General features: G+C 43.0%; 1 protein-coding gene across 1 annotated transcript in view; it reads left to right on the top strand.

Moving 5' to 3' along the window:
* cntn4 (contactin 4) overlaps positions 1–23,563 on the top strand; it is a 194,909-nt gene that overhangs the window by 99,755 nt on the left and 71,591 nt on the right. The window contains exons 6-8 of the mRNA XM_085353001.1: positions 744–846; positions 2,999–3,183; positions 18,522–18,661. Of these exons, the coding sequence (XP_085209127.1) occupies positions 744–846; positions 2,999–3,183; positions 18,522–18,661 (428 nt within the window). The remainder of the gene's footprint in view (positions 1–743; positions 847–2,998; positions 3,184–18,521; positions 18,662–23,563) is intronic.

Here is a 23,563-nt window from a genome sequence, read left to right as displayed (position 1 = left end):
TGTTGTTACATTGGTGGATGACAGTACCTTAGAAACGGCATTTCGAAATGACAGCACGCCAAGTAGCAAATTCATTGATGTAATTTACCTCAGTGTCGTTTTAAGGGAAATGAATAAAATTCAGAGGTGCTTTTCTTTCCTATGGATGTAAGACACGAGTCTCAAATACATCTATACCAAAGCTAGAACAGCAGAAAATCCACATTCTGTCTTCTTCTCTGCCTATCCAGAGATTTTTAGCATGCACAGCAGCAATATTATAATCCACCAGAGCTGCTTCACCAACAGGAAGCTTTGTAGACACAGTGGCAGCACCCAGGGGGATTTTATGGGCCCATTTTCTGGTTCATAGCTGTTAGCGCTACAACGAGGTGAAACTCATCTGGATGTAAAAGCTCAAACCGTCTATGAATTCTCAGTCTTTTTGTTGTTGTTGTTTTCTTTTTTGGGTTTTGTCAGTTGAACGTGTCGCATGTCCACATGGAGAGAATATGTTTTTTGCTTTTTCTTCTCATTACTTTCAACGGGAGGGCATCCTGTGACAATGCTGAGAGCAGTGCTGGTGTCTGCTGCTCAGCATGGAAGTAAAAAAAATAATGCTGCACACAGAAATGTTTTCAGCTTTTGGGTAGCAACAGAAGAAACCACAACGCTGTATTTTTTAACTTCTTTTGCCTGACTTGTTAAACTTGAATAAAAAAAATCTTTCTTTGCACTAACACTCATTTGCATTTCTCTTTCAGGTGTTATGGGTGAATACGAGCCAAAGATTGAAGTTCAGTTTCCAGAGCTTGTTCATGTTGCCAAAGGATCCACTGTAAAACTTGAATGCTTCGCCCTGGGAAAGTAAGCTCACTTTTAGTACAGGCTCAGCATGCTCACGACCATTTAAAAGAAATATGTTGTGAGAAAATGTTACGTTTTCATAACGTGTGCTTTGCCATTTCACTACAATCCTGGTATGTTTCAAGCCTGGCTGCACATCTGACAAATTCGAGAGTGTTGTGGTGTAAGGATCTTCAGCTGAAATATACAGCTTTGTAACACAGTGTACTGAAGCACAAAACACACGGCTAAAGTAAAAAAGTGCTGAACAGTTACACTAAACTCTGTGGTGCTAGGTTATTTTTGCAGCTTCACATCCACAGAGAATGAAATCCCCACATTAAACTTTCATTCAGAATCACCATTAATTGCCATATTTGTTGTTGTTTTTTTGTCTCCAGTTTTGCCTCTTTATCCACCACAGTAGATTTCAGTTCAAACAGTCAAGATGTTGATCAACTTTTTAACTTTAATTCAAATTATTTGCATTCACTGCTTATGAATTACAGCATTTTTTATTCACAGTCCCCCACTTTCAGTTCAGTATTTACACAGTTGACTGATAGTGACTGATGTTGAGGGACGCCATTATTAGGCTGAAAAAAATCAAATCAAATCAAATCAAACCAACCTATCAGACAGGTTTTCAAAATTTTAGAAGTAGCCAAATTAACAAAGTAGAAGCAGTGTTATAGTATTAGCATGTATGGCTGCCAATAGAACTGGGTCTCTAGTTTGGATTGGTGTAACAAACAAAGTAGCTGGATGAATTATGAAGTGTACAAGGCTATACTCTGCTCAGCCAAATAGTGGGCATAGTTTGGGGATGGTCCCTTCCTGTTCCAACACGACTTTGCACCAGTGCACAAAGCAAGGTCCATAAAGAGATGGATTAGTAAACTTGGTGTGGAAGATCTTGACTGGCCTGCACAGAGTCCTGACCTCAACCCAATAGAACACCTTTGGCATGTATTAGAGTGGAGACTGCAAGCCAGGCCTTCTTGTCCAACATTACCGTCCTACCTCACAAATGTGCTTCTGAATAATGTTCAAATATTCCCATAAACACACTCGTAAACCTCGTGGAAAGCCTTCCCAGAAGGGTTGAAGCGGTTATAGCTGCAGAGGGTGGGTTGATATCGTATTAAACTCTACGGATTAGGAATAGGATGTCACCAAGTTCATATGCATGTGAAGGCAAACGAGCAAGGCTATGAAGACGTTTCTGCAAGAAACAGTAGACTAGAGTAGATGCAGTTTCTATATTCAAATTGATATTTTTTGTACCATAGAATATAACAAAGGCATCAAGGTTACATTTTATTTAGTTCATTCACCTAATGCACTTATTTTATCTCAGTGTAGGAGTCTTTGCCATTTATCATCAGCAAAGCTTCCCTGCTCTCGGTTTTATTGTGTGCATCTCCTCACATACATGGAGTGGACCAGAGGAGCTCGTCTGCAATAAAAGTTTCTCAGCAACTGTTAAATCATAAAGCGTGCGAGAAAGGAGAGGGAGAGGACGACGGTGACTCATCATCAAACGTTTTAGTCGTCATCTTTTGCAAACAAACGTAGCTTTGGTGCGGCACCTTCAAACAGCGCAATCAGCGCACTACTGCTGATGCCTGGTGTATTCACAGAACAACACACAGTTTAAGTTTGTCAGTATCCAGTATCACATCAATTTACAATCCAAATATCATATCAGTGTAAACCTAATGCTTCATGTATACAAGACACCTTTCCACATAACAGATACTAATATATGCAATCTGCTTAGCTAGATGATTTGAACGCCATCATGTTCTTTATGAAAATTATGGTGCAGGACATTTACAGGGTAAGCCATCTGAATTTGATCCATAGTTCGCAGAGTCTCCTCTTGAAGCTTGGATCTTATAGATTTCAATTCAAGGTTAATTCGAGCACAACATCCACCAGTCTTGAAAATTACTGAAAGAGTGAAGTATGACTCAGTGATGGTTTTACTTATAAAAAGAATACTTTTTAAAAATTTTCTTGCAGATAATTGGTATACACGCTTTCTACATTCTGGCAGCTCATACTCTAATTCTGCTTTATCATTTCCAATAAAGGTAAATGCATATAAACATTTTTGTCTCTTGTGTCACCCTACCAGCTTCAAAAACACATTTACCTCTCTTCACAGCCCAGCACCTTCTATAAGCTGGAGGAGAGTCGACAATGTGCCATTCCCTAGGAAAGTGGACATGAGAAAGGCCAGCGGCGTGCTGGAAATCCCATATTTCCAGCAGGAGGATGCCGGCACGTACGAGTGCGTGGCTGAAAACTCCAGGGGAATGAACACAGTGAAAGGAAAGCTCTCTTTCTACGGTAGGTGATCCAGTCGTGCATGAATATTTGACCACCGTGCACCACATCTGTCAGACCTGCTCAGACTGAAAGGCAGCAAAAGCAGACACAACTTTTTCTCGCAAAGCCGGCTGCGGCGATCAGCAGAGGCTTGGCGTGGCATGCGCGAGGAAAGAGGTTTGTTTTAACGGCACATCAAAATGATTAAAGGCCATCAGCCATGATGCCTCTAATATTTTGATCCAGATTAAAGGGTGATGTAGATGAGGCTGAGCCCTTGGATACGACCTTGTTGGTGAGCCTCGTATTGGGTTTCCACCAGATGGCATCGTGATTCACGTCCAACTTGACGGGAGATCAAAGCTGTTAAATGTACTATACATAGACCAGTGGCACATATGTCAGGGCCTTAATCTGCACAGCAGCATCTGGATCAACGGGAGGGGGGGTTAGGAGATTTCAGTCATTGTTGCTGACAGTGTCACAGTTGATGCCACACCCACTGAGTTCAGATAGTAGAAGTAGAGATTACCAAAGACTATTTAATTCCAAAATTAAACACCCACTGTGAGAAACACTATCTGCAAGTAACACATGCATCTCAACATTTTAAAGGTTTTTTGCTGCTTTTTATTTTTGGCAAAATGATAAATGTGGAGATCTTGATTTATTATTTTGGCGCATATTTGTCACTCTTACATGTTTCAGATCACTGAGTAAAAGAACAGATGAGAAACAAAGACTGTTGTTTCAGTCTGGAAAGGTTTCCGAAGCCATTTTTAAGGCTTTGGAACTTCAGTGAACCACAGCGAGAGCCATTATCCACAAATCGAGAAAACCTTCAACAGGATTGGCCGACCAACCAAAATTACCCCAAGAGCTCATTGATTCATCCAGGAGGTGTCAAGGCGAAACCACCGCTGACCCAAAAGAACACAAAGTCTTGCCTCAGATTTGCCAAAAACATCTCGATGATCCTGAAAGGTTTTCGCAAATTACACCTGGTGTAAAACTACCACAGCGTTTCATAGAAAGAACATCATACCAAAAGTCAAATATGGTGGTGGTAGAGTCGTTGGTGCTTCAGGACCTGGAAGACTAGCTGTAATTAATGGAACCATGAATTCTGCTCTCTACCAGAGAATCAATTCATTTCCTGAAGCTCAAAAGCACTTGGGTTATTTAGCAGGACAATGACCTGAAACACACCAGCAAGTTGAATGCAAGTTGAACCTCTGAATGCCTTTAAAAAAAACTAGAGTGGCCTAGTCAAAGTCCAGACTTAAATCTGATTGAGATCTTTTGGGATTAACTTAAACAGTCAATTTCTGCTCAAAAACCTTTCTTCGGTGGCTGAATTAAAGCGGTTTTACAAAGAAGACGGGGCCAAAAGACTTATTGTGAGTCATCACAAAAGTTGCACAGTCAGTTATTGGATTTAGAGGGTAATTAATTTTTCACACAGGACCAGGTAGGTTTGGGCAGCTTTTTTCCCTTAATGAATGAAAACACCATTTAAAAACTTTTATATTTACTTCGGTTATTTTGACTGAAATTAAAGTTTGTTTGCTGATCGGAAACATGTAAGTGTGACAAATATCCCCCCCCCCCCCCCCCAAAAAAAAAAAAAGAAAAGAAAAAAAGTATGGAAAGGGGAAAACTTTTACAGCACATAACCCCGAAGGATTTATATATTTGCAAAGAATATATATCCATCTTTCTGTATGCTTAATCATGCTTTTGTCCTTTTTCCCCTCAAACTTCTCTGAAGTTATCAAAGAGGGACTGAAACTTAGGGAGAGAGGAAAGAAAGAAAGAAAGAAAGAAAGAAAGAAAGAAAGAAAGAAAGAAAGAAAGAAAGAAAGAAAGAATTTAGAGTATTATTTGTGTAGCCACACTGTTAGATAAAAGAATTCTAGTAAAAGTCAATTTATGTTCCTACAGGAAGAATCTGTGTCCAGGTGCCTATGTGTACCTTTTGAGAGGTCAAAAAGGTAAATACATTTTCTGAAAGAGTAAAGGGTACATATTTGCACTGTTTCTCTTAGATTTTATGGTACAGTATCCAAAGACAGTCCGTGTTCTGCCAAATACAAAAAGAAATAAGGTTAAAAATAATTTTACTCTTAGGTTTTAAGGCTATACTGAATATTTAAGTCAGATGAAAAGCATGTAATCCATTCTGACAAGTTTCATTCTGTATCCATCATGTGTATCAGCTGCGTGGTGGTTTTTCTCCTTGTGCGCCGCATTATTCCTGCAGTCTGAAGACGTGTGTTAGAAGTGCATGAATAAGTAAATATAAAAGATCTAAATTTTAAATGAAGGGGAACCCTGTACCCAATTTCTGACTTTTTTTTAAAGTTCTGGTTTTATACCATTACATAAATTGTTACCAGAGGTTAAACATTGGTCTCTGCAATTCTATGAAAAATAAGTATCCCAGTGCTCCAATAGTTTGTAGCAGCATGACTTTGTCAGGCTCTCACACCGTTTAGAGGAATTTTGGTCCACTCTTCTTTACAAAATGACATCAGTTCATTGACCTTTGCAGGTATTTGTTTAAACATAGCTCTCTGAGAGCATTTTCACACCTTTTGTTGGTCTACTTTTCACACAGATGAAAATCCAAGTGAGCAAAAATGCGTCATTACAAGCCACGCGAGAATGTTCAGTCAGCTTACTGGGTAGATGTGTCCTGGGCTGGAGCAACAAAAGCAATTAGGAGAACATGGAGAATTTACATTCATTTCATGGCTAGTTGCTGGCCAAGAGAGACCTCTGGACAGCTATAGTAATTCAATTCAATTCAATTCAATTTTATTTATACAGCGCCAAATCACAACGACAGTCGCCTCAAGGCGCTTTATATTGTAAGGTAGACCCTATAATAATACATACAGAGAAAAACCCAACAATCACCCCCTATGAGCAAGCACTTTGGCGACAGTGGGAAGGAAAAAACTCCCTTTGAACAGGAAGAAACCTCTGACAGAACCAGGCTCAGGGAGGGGCGGGGCCATCTGCTGTGACCGGTTGGCGTGAGATATAGTACATTGCCACATCCTAGCATGCGAAGCATACATGGCTATGGGAAGTTTTTTTAGCTCAAACTTGCAATGCACATCTGGTACTTTTTCATTCATTCTGCTTTTTGCTTCTGTCCTTGGGACCATTGCCCTGTTGCATGACCCAGTTTTAACCACACTTGTGTTGAACAGATAGTCTCACTTTTGACTATATCGAGTTTATGGTCAACTCAAAGACTGTAAGATGCCTGGGTGCTGCAGCTGCAAAACAAGCCCAAATCATCACCCCTCCACCACCATCCCTGCTATGCTATCTTTAGCAACATTGGCCAAGAAAAAGAGATTTTCCCCTGGCAACGTTTCCAAACAAGCCATATGTTTTCTAATTGTACTGTCATGAACTTTAACATGCTAACTGAGGCCTGTAGCTCGAAAACGCTCGAGCGTTTTTTCCTGTTTCTCTGAACGTTGCGTGGCCTGGCTTTGTGGTGAATTCCTATGAAAGCATTAGGGGTGTACTTAGTTTTTCGAATGACTTTATCTTCAAATTGTATGTGTAAATTATCTTGGTAACTGTTCGAAACAGCTGCTAATGCAGTTTTGAATAACCAGATCAAACTGTGCTGTTACATTCATGTTTGCAGCAACATTTGAACCAGGATATTTCATTTCCACCAAGGTCTTTGAGACTGTTTACTTGTGCTTTTCACATTCTGTGGCGTTTCCTCCCACCTCGACATCTCTCTGTTTTCTTCCTTCTTATTTTCTCCCCTTCCAGTCCTGCTGTGTCAGCCGTCACAAATAACTCATTTGAGGCATTAAACAATTTGCCGTTATTTATAACAGCCCTGGAAGCACTTAGCCTCGCTCACTCTAACGGGCCAGGAGCACGCTGTGATCCGCCAATGCTTGATTCGTCCCTCTGAGCCACCTTTCCTCTCTCAGTTTTGATGGCTTTTGTCAGTCTCTCCCTCTCTCTCACCCATGCTGTCTGCAGCCAGGTGATAAAAATCAGTAATCTTATTTTGAACTCCCTTTGAATTAAGCCTTTGAGACATTCGTCAGCAGTGTAAGCCAATGGGGGTGTCACGGTCTGGCTGGGGCAGACCGTATGTGTTGCAGAGGAGGACTCAAACGCAGACCAAAACGTGGTGTGGATTAACAAAACAAGCCATTTATTGAGGTTAGCAACGAGGGTACAAAATAATAGGGCATCGGTGAAAACTAAACAATAACCTAAACTGGGTGAACTAATAACAAAACATGAAAAACCTTAACCATAGTGAACTGACATGGGTACCTGGAGATGAGACATGGATGAGCAGACGACCTGACAATGGCATGAAGAAAACAAAAGGCTTAAATACAGACATGAGGTGATCAGGGGAAGTGGCGACACATGGGGGAAAACAGCTGACAGACATAAACCTAATGACAGGACCAGGAGAGGAAAGCTAAATACAATAAACAAAGAACACATGACATTGTCAGAATAAAACAGGAAATACTAAAACATGACAACACAACTTAACAGACCTAATATGTGATGAATAAATACAAAACCCCAAAACATAGAAAACCCAGGAACAATAACTGCCTAAACTAAAGGCAGATAGGAAATAACACAAACTAAATCACATAACAAAATGAGACAAATACAAACATGAACTCAGAGCGCTGGGTCAGAGACCCAGCCTGTGACAGAGCCCCCCCCTCAAGGGCGGATTCCAGACGCCCAAAACCTCGAAAAACAAAACCAAAAACAACCCACCAAGGGCGGGCGGTGGGGGTCCAGGACGGAGGGCCAGAAACAAGGCCAAAAAAACCAAAATGTCCATCAAAATCACAGGAGCACAGGGAACAGTTCATGACTCCTCAGGGGGCCGACCCGGAGGGTGACGGTCCAGAAAATCATAGTTCATGTGATCAGGGGGCCGGCCCGGAGGCCGACGGCACAGAAGTCCATGGTCGAACAGTTCCGGGGGCCGTCCGTGCGGATGGCAATGGTGGCGACATGGAAACCGTTCAGGGGGCCGACCGTGCGGACGGCAACGGCGTAGAAACAGTTCAGGTGGCCGACCGTGTGGACGGCAACGGCGTAGAAACAGTTCAGGTGGCCGACCTCGACGGCGGTGACGTCCAGCAGGTGGCCGAAGATTCCCAGGTGCAGAGCGAGGCTTGGGCGGCGGCATAACAGCCGTAGGACCAGGCGACGCTGAAGCAGAAGCCGAGGAAGACTCGGATGAAGCGGAAGCCGAGGAAGACTCGGATGAGGCCGAACCAGGCGAGGCAGAAGCTTAGGCCGGACCAGGTGAGGCAGAAGCAGGAGCAGAGGCCGAAGCCGGACCAGGCGTAGATGAAGACTCTGACGAAGCCGGACCAGGCGTAGATGAAGACTCTGACGAAGCCGCACCAGGCGAAGATGAAGACTCTGACGAAGCCGCACCAGGCGAAGACGAAGGCTCTGATGAAGCCACAGCAGGCGAAGCACAGGCTGGAGCTGCAGCAGGCGAAGCACAGGCTGGAGCTGCAGCAGGCGAAACAGAAGCAGAATCTGAAGGTGGCTGGACGGGCTCCTCGGGCCCCCCAGCTGACGTGGCTTGAGGCTGGACGGGCTCCTCGGGCCCTCCAGCTGACGTGGCTTGAGGCTGGACGGGCTCCTCGGGCCCTCCAGCTGACGTGGCTTGAGGCTGGTGCGGCTCTCCTGAACCCCCAGCTGACGTGGCATGAGGCTGGTGCGGTTCTCCTGAACCCCCAGCTGACGAGGCATGAGGCTGGATGGGCTCCTCGGGCCCTCCAGCAGACGAAACTTGAAGCCGGCTGGGTTCACCCGAACCCCCAGCAGACGAAACTTGAAGCTGGCTGGGTTCTCCTGAACCTCCAGCAGACGAAACATGAAGCTGGCCGGGTTCTCCTGAACCTCCAGCAGACGAAGCATGAAGCTGGCTGGGTTCTCCTGAACCTCCAGCAAATGAAGCATGAAGCTGGCTGGGTTCTCCTGAACCTCCAGCAAATGAAGCATGAAGCTGGCTGGGTTCTCCTGAACCTCCAGCAAACGAAGCATGAAGCTGGCTGGGTTCTCCTGAACCTCCAGCAAACGAAGCATGAAGCTGGCTGGGTTCACCTGAACCTCCAGCAAACGAGGCATGAAGCTGGGTGGATTCTCCTGAACCTCCAGCAGACGAAGCATGACCAGCAGGTGTAGAGACCACCGGCTGGACAGAAGGCTGAGCAGGTGATGGAGCGAATGACTGAGCTGAACAATGGGGAGCTGGCTGAGCTGCACAGTGGGCTAAGGGCTGAGCTAACGGAAACACAGGAAAATGAACTATTGACTGGGCTGCTAACAGAGCTAATGACTGAGCTATAGACTGAAAAGCATGCAGTAGTGATGGTGGTGTTGGTTGCGGACTGAATTCTCCTGAGCCTTCAGTAGAAACAGGAACGGGTGCAGGCACCTGCTGGACACTAGCCACTCCCACCCGAGGAGTAGGTACGGGTGCGGAGACGGGCTGTATCCTGGCTGACCTCACCCTGGGGACCGGCATAGGTGCAGGGGTGGACTGGTTCACAGCCCCCCTCACCCCGGAAGCCGGGACAGGCACCGGCAACGGCTGGGCAACTGCCCTTCCCACCCGAGGAGCTGGTACGGGTGCAGAAACGGACAGAGCCTCAGCTGGCCTGGAAACCAGAGCAGGGACCAGCTGGGCCTCAGACTCCCTCACCCGAGGAACTGGTACGGGTGCAGGGGTACGCTGGGCCCGAGCTGCCCTGGCAGCAGAAACACGAACAGGCAAAGGAGCAGGCTCAGAAAAAACAGTCTTAGAAACGGCAGGCTTAGGGTTAATATGTATTGGGTCGACAAAAACAGACCTAGCAAAAATGAATCCGCCGTCCACTTCATGTTTAGCAGTCTTAGTATTAGCAGTCCTTGGGTTAACGGTCTTAGAGTGAGCTGACTTGGGGATGATTGAACCAGACTTAACAAAACCTGAACTGAGTGTTGTAGACCTGGTAGAAGTGTTAACAGTTTTTCCTTTAACCGCATGTGCAGACTTAAGCGAGCGGGAATTGTCTTTCATCCCTCCCTGCGTAGAGGGAGTAAAACAAAACGGATCCTCCCAGTCCACGTCGTCATCCATAAGGGAAATTCCCCATGGATCGGAAGTGAGCCGATTGTTGTTAATGTCAGACGGGACGTGAGAATAAAAGTCATTTTCACTCACCACCGTGAGCTGCTCAGCGATGTCCGGTTTATGGCGGCATGCGCGCCGCTTCCTGCAAACAGAGGAAGCTGGCGGAGCGAGCAACTGAGCCCCTGGTGCACAGAATGGTGACACCGAGGCTGGAGCGTGAGCGCCTGAAGCCACACGGAGGACTCCCACCTGAAGCGAGCGAGGCTTAGATGCAGGCAGCGCAACAGGCGGGGACTTTCGGCAGCTCTTGGGACCTCCGAGAGCTAGCCGAGTCCCGTGGAAAATGCGCTCGTAGTCGGGGGTACGCCACGGCTTCCAGCGGAGCTCCTCCTCCAGCTGGGCGAAGGCTGCCTCCCGACGCTCGTAAAGCTCGCGGTCTGCTGAGTCCATAGTGGTCAGGTCGTACTGTCACGGTCTGGCTGGGGCAGACCGTATGTGTTGCAGAGGAGGACTCAAACGCAGACCAAAACGTGGTGTGGATTAACAAAACAAGCCGTTTATTGAGGTTAGCAACGAGGGTACAAAATAATAGGGCATCGGTGAAAACTAAACAATAACCTAAACTGGGTGAACTAATAACAAAACATGAAAAACCTTAACCATAGTGAACTGACATGGGTACCTGGAGATGAGACATGGATGAGCAGACGACCTGACAATGGCATGAAGAAAACAAAAGGCTTAAATACAGACATGAGGTGATCAGGGGAAGTGGCGACACATGGGGGAAAACAGCTGACAGACATAAACCTAATGACAGGACCAGGAGAGGAAAGCTAAATACAATAAACAAAGAACACATGACATTGTCAGAATAAAACAGGAAATACTAAAACATGACAACACAACTTAACAGACCTAATATGTGATGAATAAATACAAAACCCCAAAACATAGAAAACCCAGGAACAATAACTGCCTAAACTAAAGGCAGATAGGAAATAACACAAACTAAATCACATAACAAAATGAGACAAATACAAACATGAACTCAGAGCGCTGGGTCAGAGACCCAGCCTGTGACAGGGGGGAATCGATAAGGGTATCTCTTTGTACATCTAAGCAAGCTACAGTGAAAGGCGAGCATGGCTTTTGTGTTAGACAGGAAGGAATGAAGGTGTTACTTTATGGAGGCACATCGGTCACACTTTTAATACCACTCTTGATGTACTAAGAGACAGAAGCACTGCTTTGTTTTTCTCTCTAATACACAGAAAATGTGAAGGAGCTATGTTTGTAATACAACAGCATTTTTACAGGAGGTTTCCATCTCTTCTTTCCTGTCTTCATGTATTTTAATAAATAAACGATTTAGCTTGAGGCCAAAGCAGATTTGCAAAATCAGCTGCACCTTGTGATCATATTGTTTTTTCTCCTTATTAGTCATAATTCTGTACTGGATGAAGTTCCTAACAGCAAATCCAAGCCATAGACAAAAAGGTTTGTTAAATTTCCCCTGTGAAGAAAACGCTTTGAAAAGAAATGGGCTTTTGCTCACTTGCTGATGTCGATATTACTCAGAGGGGAAGTAAATGCAGAACTGTGACAGGTTAGTTTCCCTGTTGTGTTCCCATTTGTGTTTTTGCTGGCTTACCGCTGCATTATCTCGTAGTGATTCCACCGATAAGGCAAATTCCCATCTTTCCTCTGCTTTAGCCTCTTGACGTCGCACCTGATTGTTTGTGTGCTTAGCCCCGGCGCAGGCTGGGACGGGCTGCCGGCTTTCATTTGGCAAGCGTTTTCTGAGGGTCGATGCGCGCGCAGCAGGTGAGGGATAGAGCGAAGGATGCTGACAGCGAGGGGGGGCAAAGAACAACGATGACAATGCGGCTCAGAAAAATGTGGTGGGTGGGGGCAGCCCAGTCAGACTCTGATGGAGAGCTGGTGTAGCATGAATGGATGTTAGGCTAAATAAGTGGTGATGGTAACGTTTATAGAAAGTCTAGTTTCACATCTTTCCCATTTGTTGCAGCAAATGTATACAGGCACATATGGTGCAGCTGACTGAATGCCTGCAAAGCCTGCACTCATGTACAGCATCAATATGAATTTAGTGATTTTGTGTTTACTGCATATAGAAAACACCTCAAGCAAAGAATAAAAAAAAATGGTCAATTTTGTTTTTATATAGTGATAACACTGATAGGAAACCAGGGGCAATGGGTTTAATCTCCAGGCCCTGAAAATCAGGCACAGTTCTGTGGTGGAAATCTCTCCATGGACTCAGGAACAAGTCTTTGTTTGCTCACAAGTTTTCACGTCCCCCCTGTGTGTGAGTGGGTTTGATTCCACTGTCCAGAGACAGGCTTGTTAAATAAACTGGTGATTCTAGATTGGCTGTAGGTGCACATGAGTGTGAATTATTGTCTGTGTGTCTGTGTGTGTTAGCTCTGCAGCACACCGGTGACCTGTGCGGGGTGTACCCCACCTCTCACCCAATCTCAGCTGGAACAGGTTGTAATGCATGCAGGAGCAACATAATGTAGTCGATGTCTTTTTCCAGGTCTCTGTCATTTCAGCAACAATTCCAAACTATGTTCTGCACACATTCCAGCAGCAGGAGCTAACCTGGCATGCCTTGACTTCAAACCTGTCACCCACTGAAAACGTTTGGAGCATTTTGAAGCGATGAAGATATCCGCCGAGGCCCAAACTGTTGAGCAGAAACATTCATATTTAGCAAGAATATGAAAACATTTTACTTTCAAAATTAAATCACTATGTCTCCTCTTTTCCCAAATGCTTACAGAGGCTGGTTGAAAGCATTTGGTGTTATAGCAGCGGGCATGTAAATGCAACATTAAAACGAAACAAAACAGGAAAAACAGTTAGATCCATCCATCCATCTTCTGTGAGTTGAGTCTTACGGGCTGGAGCCTATCCTAGCTTTAATATGACGAGAGGCAGGAAGAAGCTGGAGTACCTCGATGGAACATGCAAGCTCATACATACATCTGACACGAGCCCAGGACCTTTTTGCTGTGAGGTGACAGTGCAAACCGCTGCACCACCGTGCTGCTGTTGAAAATAATATTCCAATATAATATATGCTCATACTGCATGAATGCATACAACCCAATAGGGTAACATTTTATACAAGGAAAGCCCATTCCATTTAAGCTTTCAGAGTTTGGAAGGTAGATGATACAGTGTATGTCTGTGTTCTCAGTCATCCAGGCCATTGTAGTCTAAGGAGCTTGGAAAGAAAATCGTCTGGACTTCTTTAAGTTGCTTGAAGACGTTCTCTCAACCGAGAAGATTCTTCAGTTCTAGGGTCAAATGGTGGAGAGATCCCTTCCCAGACGCCTTAACGCCAACACACACCCTGGGCCTTTTGACCTCAGGCAATAACATGATAGGGTGGGGATAGGATTCACAGCGGGTTCACCCGAAACCTTGGCTGAGGTTACGTCTACGCTAATTCGTCTACAAATGCTCCGCATCCACACTGTCATTTTCAGTCGTTTTCGAAAAGAAACGACTGAAAACGCTTATGTTCTGCACAGCGAATGCATGAAACGTAAGACGATTCGACCTACGTCATTTCCGTCTTCTGTTTATTTAGTTTCCGGCTCTTTAAAATGTCGCAGCAAACTGTCGAGGAAAAGCACCGGGTTTTTTTAAATGGACTGACAATGAGATGGAGTTGTTGCTGTGAGTAACACAAGAGTACAACGTTGCAAAAGCGAGCAAGAATAAAGACTACAATGCCATCCGCCATCTTAGTTGAATTGGTCACATGACTGCATCATATAAGTAAAATGCGTCATCGTTTTCAAAAGACGTTTTTCATCGCCTTTGGAGAACATTTTCAAAAAAGCTCCGTGTTCCTTGACCAAAAACGCCGTCTCAGTGTGGACAGAAGGCCAAAACGGAGAGAAAAAGATGCGTTTTCAAACAAAAACATATTAGCGTGGACATGGCCTGATTGTGACCTACACCCATTTTCAAACCCTGGCTCGTGTGATTAGGTAGAGTAACAACAGGGGGTCCATGTCCTTCTTGCAGGACACTCCCATTGGGCTTAAATCTGGGACTCTCCACCATTTGACCTTAGACCTGAAGACGCTTCTCGGATGAGAGGTGAAATGTCTTCAAGCAACTTACAGAAGTCCAGACGCTTTTCTTTGCAAGCTCCTTAGACTATGATACAGTGCACAAAGGAACGTTGGAATCTGTTGAGTTAGCAGAGCTCAGCGGTAAATCTGCCCAGTTTCTTTGAAATGTGTTAGTGGCTTCAAAATAAGAGTGAACATATACATTCAGAAAGCAGTGTTTTTTTTGGAAATTTAATATTTGAATTGTTTTACTGCTTTACAATTAAATATAGAGTTTAAACAACGGACAGCTCAGAGTGTGTATGTTTGTGTGTTCCTTCACATAATTAGCCCTGTTGTCCAAGCTTAAATTTAAAGCAACTACACATTTTTTCTTTAAATCACTGACATGTGGCCTCACTGTTGTGATAATGTATCGCAAGACGAATCAAAACGTTAGCGAATCGATATTTTGCCCCGGACCTATTTGAGAATAACGTGTCTTCTCTGTGGCAGGATAAAAAACTGAAGATTCATCTTCCAGCAGCTTTTAGTTTAAAAGAAATTCATCACTTTTCCCCCCTCAGCTGCACTGACAACAACAACACTGGCTCCATACGAGTCAGATGTTAGTGATCTCAACCAACTTCGTGCATGATTTTAGCGGCACATGATCCACAAACACAAATCGCTCTTTCATACTGGCCGGATTTTGATGTCGTATCAGTGCAAGACTCCAGCATAGCTAAACAAAACTACACAAATACCCCCTCTGGTTGCCTCATCTACCTCTTGTTATCAGACTTTTTTGTCTCTCTCTTTCCCAACACACACACGGGCCCACGCGCGCACACTTTGACTACATGCTGAATGTGTAATGCACAGAGATAGTGGGATTTGCAGCCACTGAATTTCTCCGTGTTCTCCTGTGTATCACGCTTTACTTGAAGGCAAAATACTGTATAGCGAAGCCAATTAGAGCAGGATTTGTACTGTAAGTGAAAAGGTCAGTCCTTGACGGTGACATTAGGTGAGATCTGTGGAATGGAAAAGTGTGGTCAGCTATTCCTCTTGTCCTGCTACTGGCCTTGTGTGATATAGGATGATAGTGGCTGGACCTACATATCAAGAGGAACGCACAGAACATTACACACAGGGAGAGCTTTAAAGATCTAGTTTTATGTACCTCTTTTCCAGCTTAGTCATTAACCAGCCCTGAGTTACTTGCATGACACAGCAAGAATCAATTCTCCCTCCGTATAATTATACCATTATTTACCGAGACTGTATTGAATGGAGTGTTTTTATGGTGCCGGTGCCCACCCTAATGAATATGGATCTGGTTTTCATCCTTTTTGTTCAGATATAAGAACACTTGGAAAGTAAAAGAAAGCATAAAAGGAGTTCAGTGATCTTTTTACATTTTTTTTAGCTCCAGTCAAAGGCAGTAGATGTGTAATTCAGGGTTTGTTACTGCACTTCAATGAAGACAGATGTTATCATTCACTTGTTGGTTAATTAATGCAGACGTGTGGAGAGAGAGTGTGGACCCAAGTGCAGACACAGACGGTGAGAGACTTAAAGTGAAAGCGAGCCTTTATTACAGCGAGGCAAAGGAGAGAATGACAAAACTGGGAAAAACCTTAAAACAAATATAAGGAAATTAAAGACCGAATACGAAAACCTGAGACAAGGAACAATGAACCTGGAACATGGAGAAATGCAGCAGGTGATACACAGTTGATCCGGCGACAAACAGAGGAAGACAAAAGGCTTAAATACACAGAGGGTTAACGAGGGAATGAGACACAGGAGGAGACACACACAACTGGGAGAAATCACACGCAACGAGACCGGGAGAAGCAAAACTAGAAAAGCCTGACATAGCGCAGGGGACTGTCAAAGTAAAACAGGAAACACGAGACAGTGAAAAGCACAGACATGAAACCATAACTTGACTAGATGTGACACAAGGAACAAAGGGGAAGTACGGAGACAGAGATCAAGAGACTAGAAACTAAATAACAACGACATGAAAGACTATTAATAATTCAAAAACACAAAACGCCGGCTCACAGACCCAGGCCCATGACACTCACGTCACTACGCCTCAAATGTATGCACATATACAAATGTGTGTGTGTGTGTGTGTGTGTGTGTGTGTGTGTGTGTGTGTGTGTGTGTGTGTGTGTGTGTGTGTGTGTGTGTGTGTATACACACATATATAATGCACATACTCACTGGCCACTTCATTAGGTACAGCTGTTCAAGTACTCATTGATGAGTCGTTCACGTGGCAGCAGCTCACTGCATTATGGCATGTAGAGATGGAAGAAAGGAGATTTTTTTGAGTGAACATGGTGTGCTTGTTGGTGCCAGGCAGGTTGGTCTGACTATATCTGGTGGTCTACTGGGCAGAAGGTTTTCATAAGACCCTGTGCAGTTCTGTGAAAAGCCTGATTGAAACTTTGCGTTTGGACCTTAAGAGAGCCGTGCATATGTGAATGCCCACAAACCTCGATGAGCTGAAGCAACTTTGTAAAGACGAGCCAAAAGTGCAAATATGTGAGAGACTGATAAAGTAAAGGATTACTTCATGTTAGTGCTGATAAATGTGCTTCTGCACGCCGAATGACGGGGATGTTAGTTTTTCACAGGACTGCTTAGAGTCCTGTGAAATCTTTCTTATTCACAGGATCGTGTGAAATTCAAAATACAAGTGTTGCTACAAGTGGGAAGAAAATTTGTAACTAGAATTGAATAAAAGCACACAACAACCACACTACTAAACCACTCCTTTTACTGGATTTAACAGCTTATTAACAACCTTTGGTTTCTGACATAAATGCATGTTCTATTTGTTTTTATAATAAATGACTGAACTGATTCATTATTCAGTTTTAAAATGATGAGCACTGTCATTCACTGCACTTTGTGATTGATGTTCTGCAGTCTATTACACAGTTCCAGTATAAATAATGCAAATAACAACTGGGTTAAAGGGTCTGCAGTCTTCCTCGAAAGCTGCATTATGCCCCCAAACAGCAGAGAGAGAGTGCAACCTTTTCTTGCCTCCATATATTACAGTTCAATTTTCAGTCGTTAGAATATGACATCCTTCAAGACTTTACTTCTGCACATTAGAAAGATCATTTCTCATTCGTTCTTAGCATTTACAAATGTGTTAGAAAATTAGGGCAAATAACAAAGTGCAGCTGTCTGCACTTTGGACAAAGATTGGTCGTATGTGTCTGCGCGATCAAAACAGATAAACTTAAAGAGTTCTGCTCATTATGCTTGCATTATTTCATTGTGTAAATCCCTGCACTTGTAATAGTGCTTCTAATTGTGAAAATCTCCCACGCCCTTATGTGTGGGTCATGGATATAGAAGATGCAGAGGAGAAAAGAGGATGGATGGATGGTATGATGGTTGTCTACTGTAGTTCTTCCCCTGTTGCGTTGGAAGAAGGGTGTGACGTGTGAGGCTGATGAGTGTATTTGACTAAATGTCAGACTAATCAGAAGGTTGGTGGTTCAATCCCTGTCTTCTCGAGTCTGTATGCCAAAGCATCCTTGGACAAGATACTGAACGCTGAGTTGCCCCTGGTTCTTTGGAGCATGAATGTGTGTGAATGTTAGGTGCAATAGCATGCACTTAGATGCAGAAAAATAGGTGCTTGTGTGAATGAGACATGTTGTGTACAGTGCTTTGAGTACTTGAGTAGGAAAGTCCTATAGAAGACCAGTCCAGTGAAAGTGTAGTACTACACATGCATGTTTATTTCAGGTACTGTGTAAATTTCCTCATCAGCAGGCATTCACTGTCAATGACAAGGAAATGACAAGATAAGTGTAACACTTCAGGAATCCACAAAACATCCAAACATGTTGATGGCTTTGGATCACGCTGTCTGAAAGAAACGCTTTATTTCGGTAGCACCAACTTAAGCACTGATATGACATCTTTTGTGCACGGTACTTTTGTGGGTTAACCATAGTGTTTTGCTGCATGTATGAGGTGTTTTGAGAACATCAGATTTGTGAATTGAAAAAAAAGTGTTCACTCTAATTGCCTCGTACTTCCGCTCTTTCCAGCTCCTCCTCATCTCATCGAGACGCCCCAAGATGTCCAGAAGCTCATCGACGACTCGCTGGCGTGGGAGTGCAAAGCCACCGGGAAGCCCAAGCCTTCATACAGGTGGATGAAGAACGGGGAAAACCTGGAGTCTACCGAGGTGAGAGCTCCCGGCGACCCGCGTGTTTTTAGAACTGAAGAAAAGGGCTAGACCTTCTTCGGCAGCTTCGCGACAGATGTTTCTCACACACTCCGCGCTGCCGAATGAAGGATTGGAGCAGCCATGTACTGTACTTTCAGAGCTTTATTGCGCTGCTTGTTCAAGCTTTACTGACTAATTACCTTGCATTATATTCTTCTTCATTACAACACAGTGCCTCCTGTTCAGTTTATGTTACTCACTTCTGCAAAACAGCATTTATTTCAAAGGAATTAAACTGTGTCTGCTGTGCTGAGAGACGAAACTGTAAGCAGGCCAAGTACAGTGATGTAAGAGCCACCCTAATCTTCTGCTAAATCTCTCCACGCCGAGCGCGGTTATTAATCCTGTGCCACCAAAGAAGAAAAATACAAGATTCTCTATACAAACATTGTATATCCTACTTTCATTTTAGCTCGCCGCCCCCCTCCGGGTCCCCATTATGAGTCCGGTGATGAGAGATGAGTCTATTAGGACCAGCCTACTTCCACACCTAACTTTAACTGAACTCTGCTGTTGGCATTTGCAAAAATATGATCCCCTGTATTTGTTATTTATGTTGGATTATGATATCAGATCATTTAGTCAGGTTGTTTGGAAAATAACGATTGGACATTCAGGCACAGCGTGCACCTGATAAATAAACAGGCATTATGTTAATTTGCTTCATTATGCAAGAAAGGCGACAAACACACCAGAGGATATCGATCAGTACTTGAATGTTATACATGTGGTTGAAATGAACTCTGTGTGTTGTTATTACTGGAGGCAGTACTCCACACAGCACAGGCTTTTTCATATAAAAAAACTGATTTGGCTTGCCATCAGGGGAGAGTAATCAACAACCTGTTTAGCCAATGGCAAACGCTTTTATCAGCACCTCTTATGAGGTAAGGCTCTTGTGTTTTCGGTGTGTGAGAGTAATCATGTTATTGTTTTTCTTATTTGGCAGTTTCTTAAAAACAGTAAACAACAAAGCATTTGATTGATCCCGTTTGACTCCCTGTGACCTTACTGCTTCTTTCTCTGTTTACTGGAGGTGCAATGACAAGTCCAACAAATGTAAATAAACCCATATTTTGTTCACAATGAGCGACTAAGGGTTGATAATATTATTGGGCATAGACAGAGTTTTTTGCTCAAGTAAAAATGAGCAGAGGTTCAGCAATCTGCAAAATTGTAAAACTGTTTGAATATCTTATTATTTACAGTACATAATATCATCAAAAGATTGTGAGAGTCTGGAGAACAAGGTACAAAGCAGAAACTCAATATTCAAGGCCCATAATCTTCTCCCGTGGCGTTGCATCAAAAACATGCACGATCCTGGCATGGAGATCACCGCACAGACTCCGAAACACTTCCAGAAACCGCTGTCTGTGACCACAGTTTACAGTGCCATCCTCGAATGCAGGTTAATCTGCTCCATCAAGCAAAAAAGACGCTACAAAATCAGGAATGTTGCAGTCTTCTCTTTCTCTAAACTTACTGAATCCAGGAATGAAGCTAGGAAACACGGTTTGAACACAAGAAAAGTGGAAAACTGTTCCGTGGTGGGACAAATCAAAGAGAACATTTCTGGAAACGTGGACGCCACATCCTCTGGACTAAAGAAGAGTTCAAAAGCATCTCTGATGGTATGGGTGCATCGGTGTTTTTGGAATTGGCAACTTGCACAACTGAAAAGGCAACATATGCTCAAATCCACATGATGTGTTTTTCAGCAGAGGCCTTGCATAATTCGGCAAGACGATGCTAAACTACATACTCCATCTATTCATAAAGCAAAGTAGAAGGATCTGTGTGCCGAAGTGGCCTGCCGTCCAGACCTTTCACTAACTGAAAACATGAAAAAACTAAAGAAACAAAGACGACACGAGGCTGCTAGACTCCTATAAAAGACAAGTGCAGGAAAACATTTCTGCCTCAAAAGTCCAGCAACTAGTCTCCTCAGTTGTTAGATGTGTGCGAACTGTTGCTACAGGAAGAGGGGAAGCTACACAGTGATAAACACGATGTCACTAATATGACCTTATTTTTTAATTAAAATGCTAAACATTTGATTTATATTTTATATTCTACTGTCAATAAAACAGATTTGTGAGATTTGCACATTTTACACAGTGTGCGTGCTTTTTAAGAATTTGGGTTATAGATTAAATTTCTAAAGATCGCTTCAAAAACGGAGGAAAACTACACGCACAGTTCATCACCCTCTGGATACGGGGCAGTAAGTGCATGATTAAAGGTTAGAGTGATGGCACTGATGTTTGTGCTGCACAATTCTTCTTAACATACACATAATTAATGGATACATTCCAAACGCATGGGTGAATGGATTAATCAGCAAAGGTGTTGCATTGTTTGAAATGCCACCATTAACCGCAGTGGCTTAATGAGTGGAAGAGGGAAAGGTCAGTGATGTAAGAAGCGGTGGGGAGAGGAGCCGCCGTTTGTTGTTATTTATTAACGATGAATCAATTGCGGCTCTTCTGACTGAGCAGTTCACTGAAAGTAACTTCTGATGAACTTTGAGCATAAAAAAAGAGCAACGTAAAAGTCATTTTTTGACTGTCGGTTCCTGGAGGGGTCAAATAGTCAATTATATGTGCGCTACATTTACTTGTTAAATGATGACATATGGACCGTCCACTAAGCTCACATGCTTTCAGTGTACTGCAGTGCTGTGCCCCTGTTTTAATACACATGAACAATCATTCAGCTGCCATTCTAGCCCTCTCCAGCTTTAGCATTAGCACGTTCTTGGATGAAGTAGGAACAGTTTCTGGAGTCTTCCTCATACCTTAGGTGGTTCTTTTCTCAACTCAGCACTTGACTTTTATTTTAAAAAGCAAACTTACCCTCTCCTAAAAACTAAAGACTAGCATAATCATAGTTTTGTAGGCAGCTGTGGAGTGGCAGATAATGATGTCATTAACCTTCCAAAAACAGACTAGTATTGGGTTTTTTTTACCTTCATTTATCATCAGAGTCATAGCAGGACTGTACTTCATGTGTTTTTGTTTAAAAATTAACTTTATCCAGAACATTCTATATTATTTCTTTGGATTTCAGCTGGTTTATAGTTAAATTGTTACTCTTCTCATGAATCCCTTTTCTCCATGAATGTTGGACACTGGACTTAATTATACCTCCTTGGACAACAGAGCACAGTACTGTGCAAAGGTTCTAGGCAGGTGAGAAAATATGCTGTAAACAAAGAATGCTTTCACAAATGGAAGTGTTAATAATTGATTTTCATCAATCAACAAAATGCTGTGAATGAACAAAAGACAAAAAATAAAAACAGTATTTGGTGTGACCACCCTTTGCCTTCTTCTTGGTACACTTGCACACAGTTTTTGAAGGACCTCGGCTGGTAGGTTGTTCCAAACATCTTGAAGAACTAAGTAGGCTTCCTCACAGCCTTCTGTCTCTTCATGTAATCCCAGACGCACTCGATGATGTTGACATTAGGGCTCCGTGGGGGCCGTACCATCACTTCCAGTACTTCCAGTTCTTCTTTGCGCTTTGGCTGTGTGTTTGGGGTCGTTGTCCTGCTGCAGAATACATTCGGGGCCAATAAACAATCATTTATATTTGTGAAAGCGTTTTTTGCTGACAGCATTTTTCTACACCTGCCTAAAACATTTGCACAGTACTGTAAATTTGCATTATAAAAGTTGAAAGAATTTTTTTTAACTTTTTATTTTGTAGTTTTTCCAAATTTATAGTACATGCAAACAAAAATATGAAAAGGAACACAAAAGAAACAAACTAAAAGGAATAAAGGACACTTAATCTGTGGAAGAGAAAAAAAATATTAAAAAAATTAAAAATAAAATAAACAACGAGGAGAGGTCCCTGCCTTATGGGGATGAGTCTTATAGGCTATCCATTTTGTCCACTGTTTTCGGTGTTTGTCAGATTTCAGTCTCAAAGTGTAGGTCATTTTCTCCATTATATATATGTCCTCGATTACATCAGTCCATTCTTCCAATTTTAAAGGGTCACTTTTCAGCCTGTTTTTTGTTATTACCTTTTTGCTTGACAACAACATAATTTTAAACAAGTAATGGTCCTCCTTTCTTACATTTTCCCATATTCCAAAATATATTACTCGTGCCTCACACGGCACGTCATACCCCAGCACTTTCTTCATTGTTACTGCAATGCTTTCCCAGTAAGGTTTGATATTTTTACACTTCCAAAACACATGAGAATGATTGGCGTCCCAGTCTCCACATAATCTCCAGCATCATTTGTGTATAATTTTCTGAAACATCCGTAGACAAATAAGTGCAAAATTCATTCCTGGAACCAGAGCCGTTGAAAAAGCGGACGTAATTGCTGAGTTCTGTAGCGACGCTTTAATGGGTTTTTACATATTTTTGAGATTTTTTATTATGGACCCACAGCGAACAAGCTTTTGTGTTCAGTTTTTCTCAGGATTGCTTTTATTACCTGTGTCAGAAAAGCTATGTTTCTTTTCTTGTGGCATTTTCATCTGAAGGACCTCACTCTCTGCTGCTTTATTGACAATGGCTGCAGGATTAAGTAGCGCTGCAATTAGAAGGAAACTCCACCGTGAAACAGGATTTAGTCCATTTAAAGGACCACCGTACTCATAGCTTACTGCTCTGCACTTGAATTTAGGTTTCCCTGCTCTCTTAGGACTCTTGTCCAAAAGGCTTCAAATAATGTTGCTTTAAGTGTGGTTTAATACTTAAAAAGGATCAGAGAGATGGTTGAAATTCCTTGTTTTCCATGTTCGTTCAAGCTCAAGTGGAGCAAACAGGCTCCGCCTCAAGTTTTGTTCTTGTTATTATAAAGCCACTGTTGAGCTTAGTTCATGTCTGCTAC

The sequence above is a fragment of the Diplotaxodon limnothrissa genome, linkage group LG5 (assembly GCF_057381915.1).
Source record: "Diplotaxodon limnothrissa isolate DT_005_m linkage group LG5, D_limnothrissa_male_GT1.1, whole genome shotgun sequence".
NCBI classification, from domain to species: domain Eukaryota; kingdom Metazoa; phylum Chordata; class Actinopteri; order Cichliformes; family Cichlidae; genus Diplotaxodon; species Diplotaxodon limnothrissa.
This window is presented reverse-complemented; position numbering and strand designations above follow the sequence as displayed.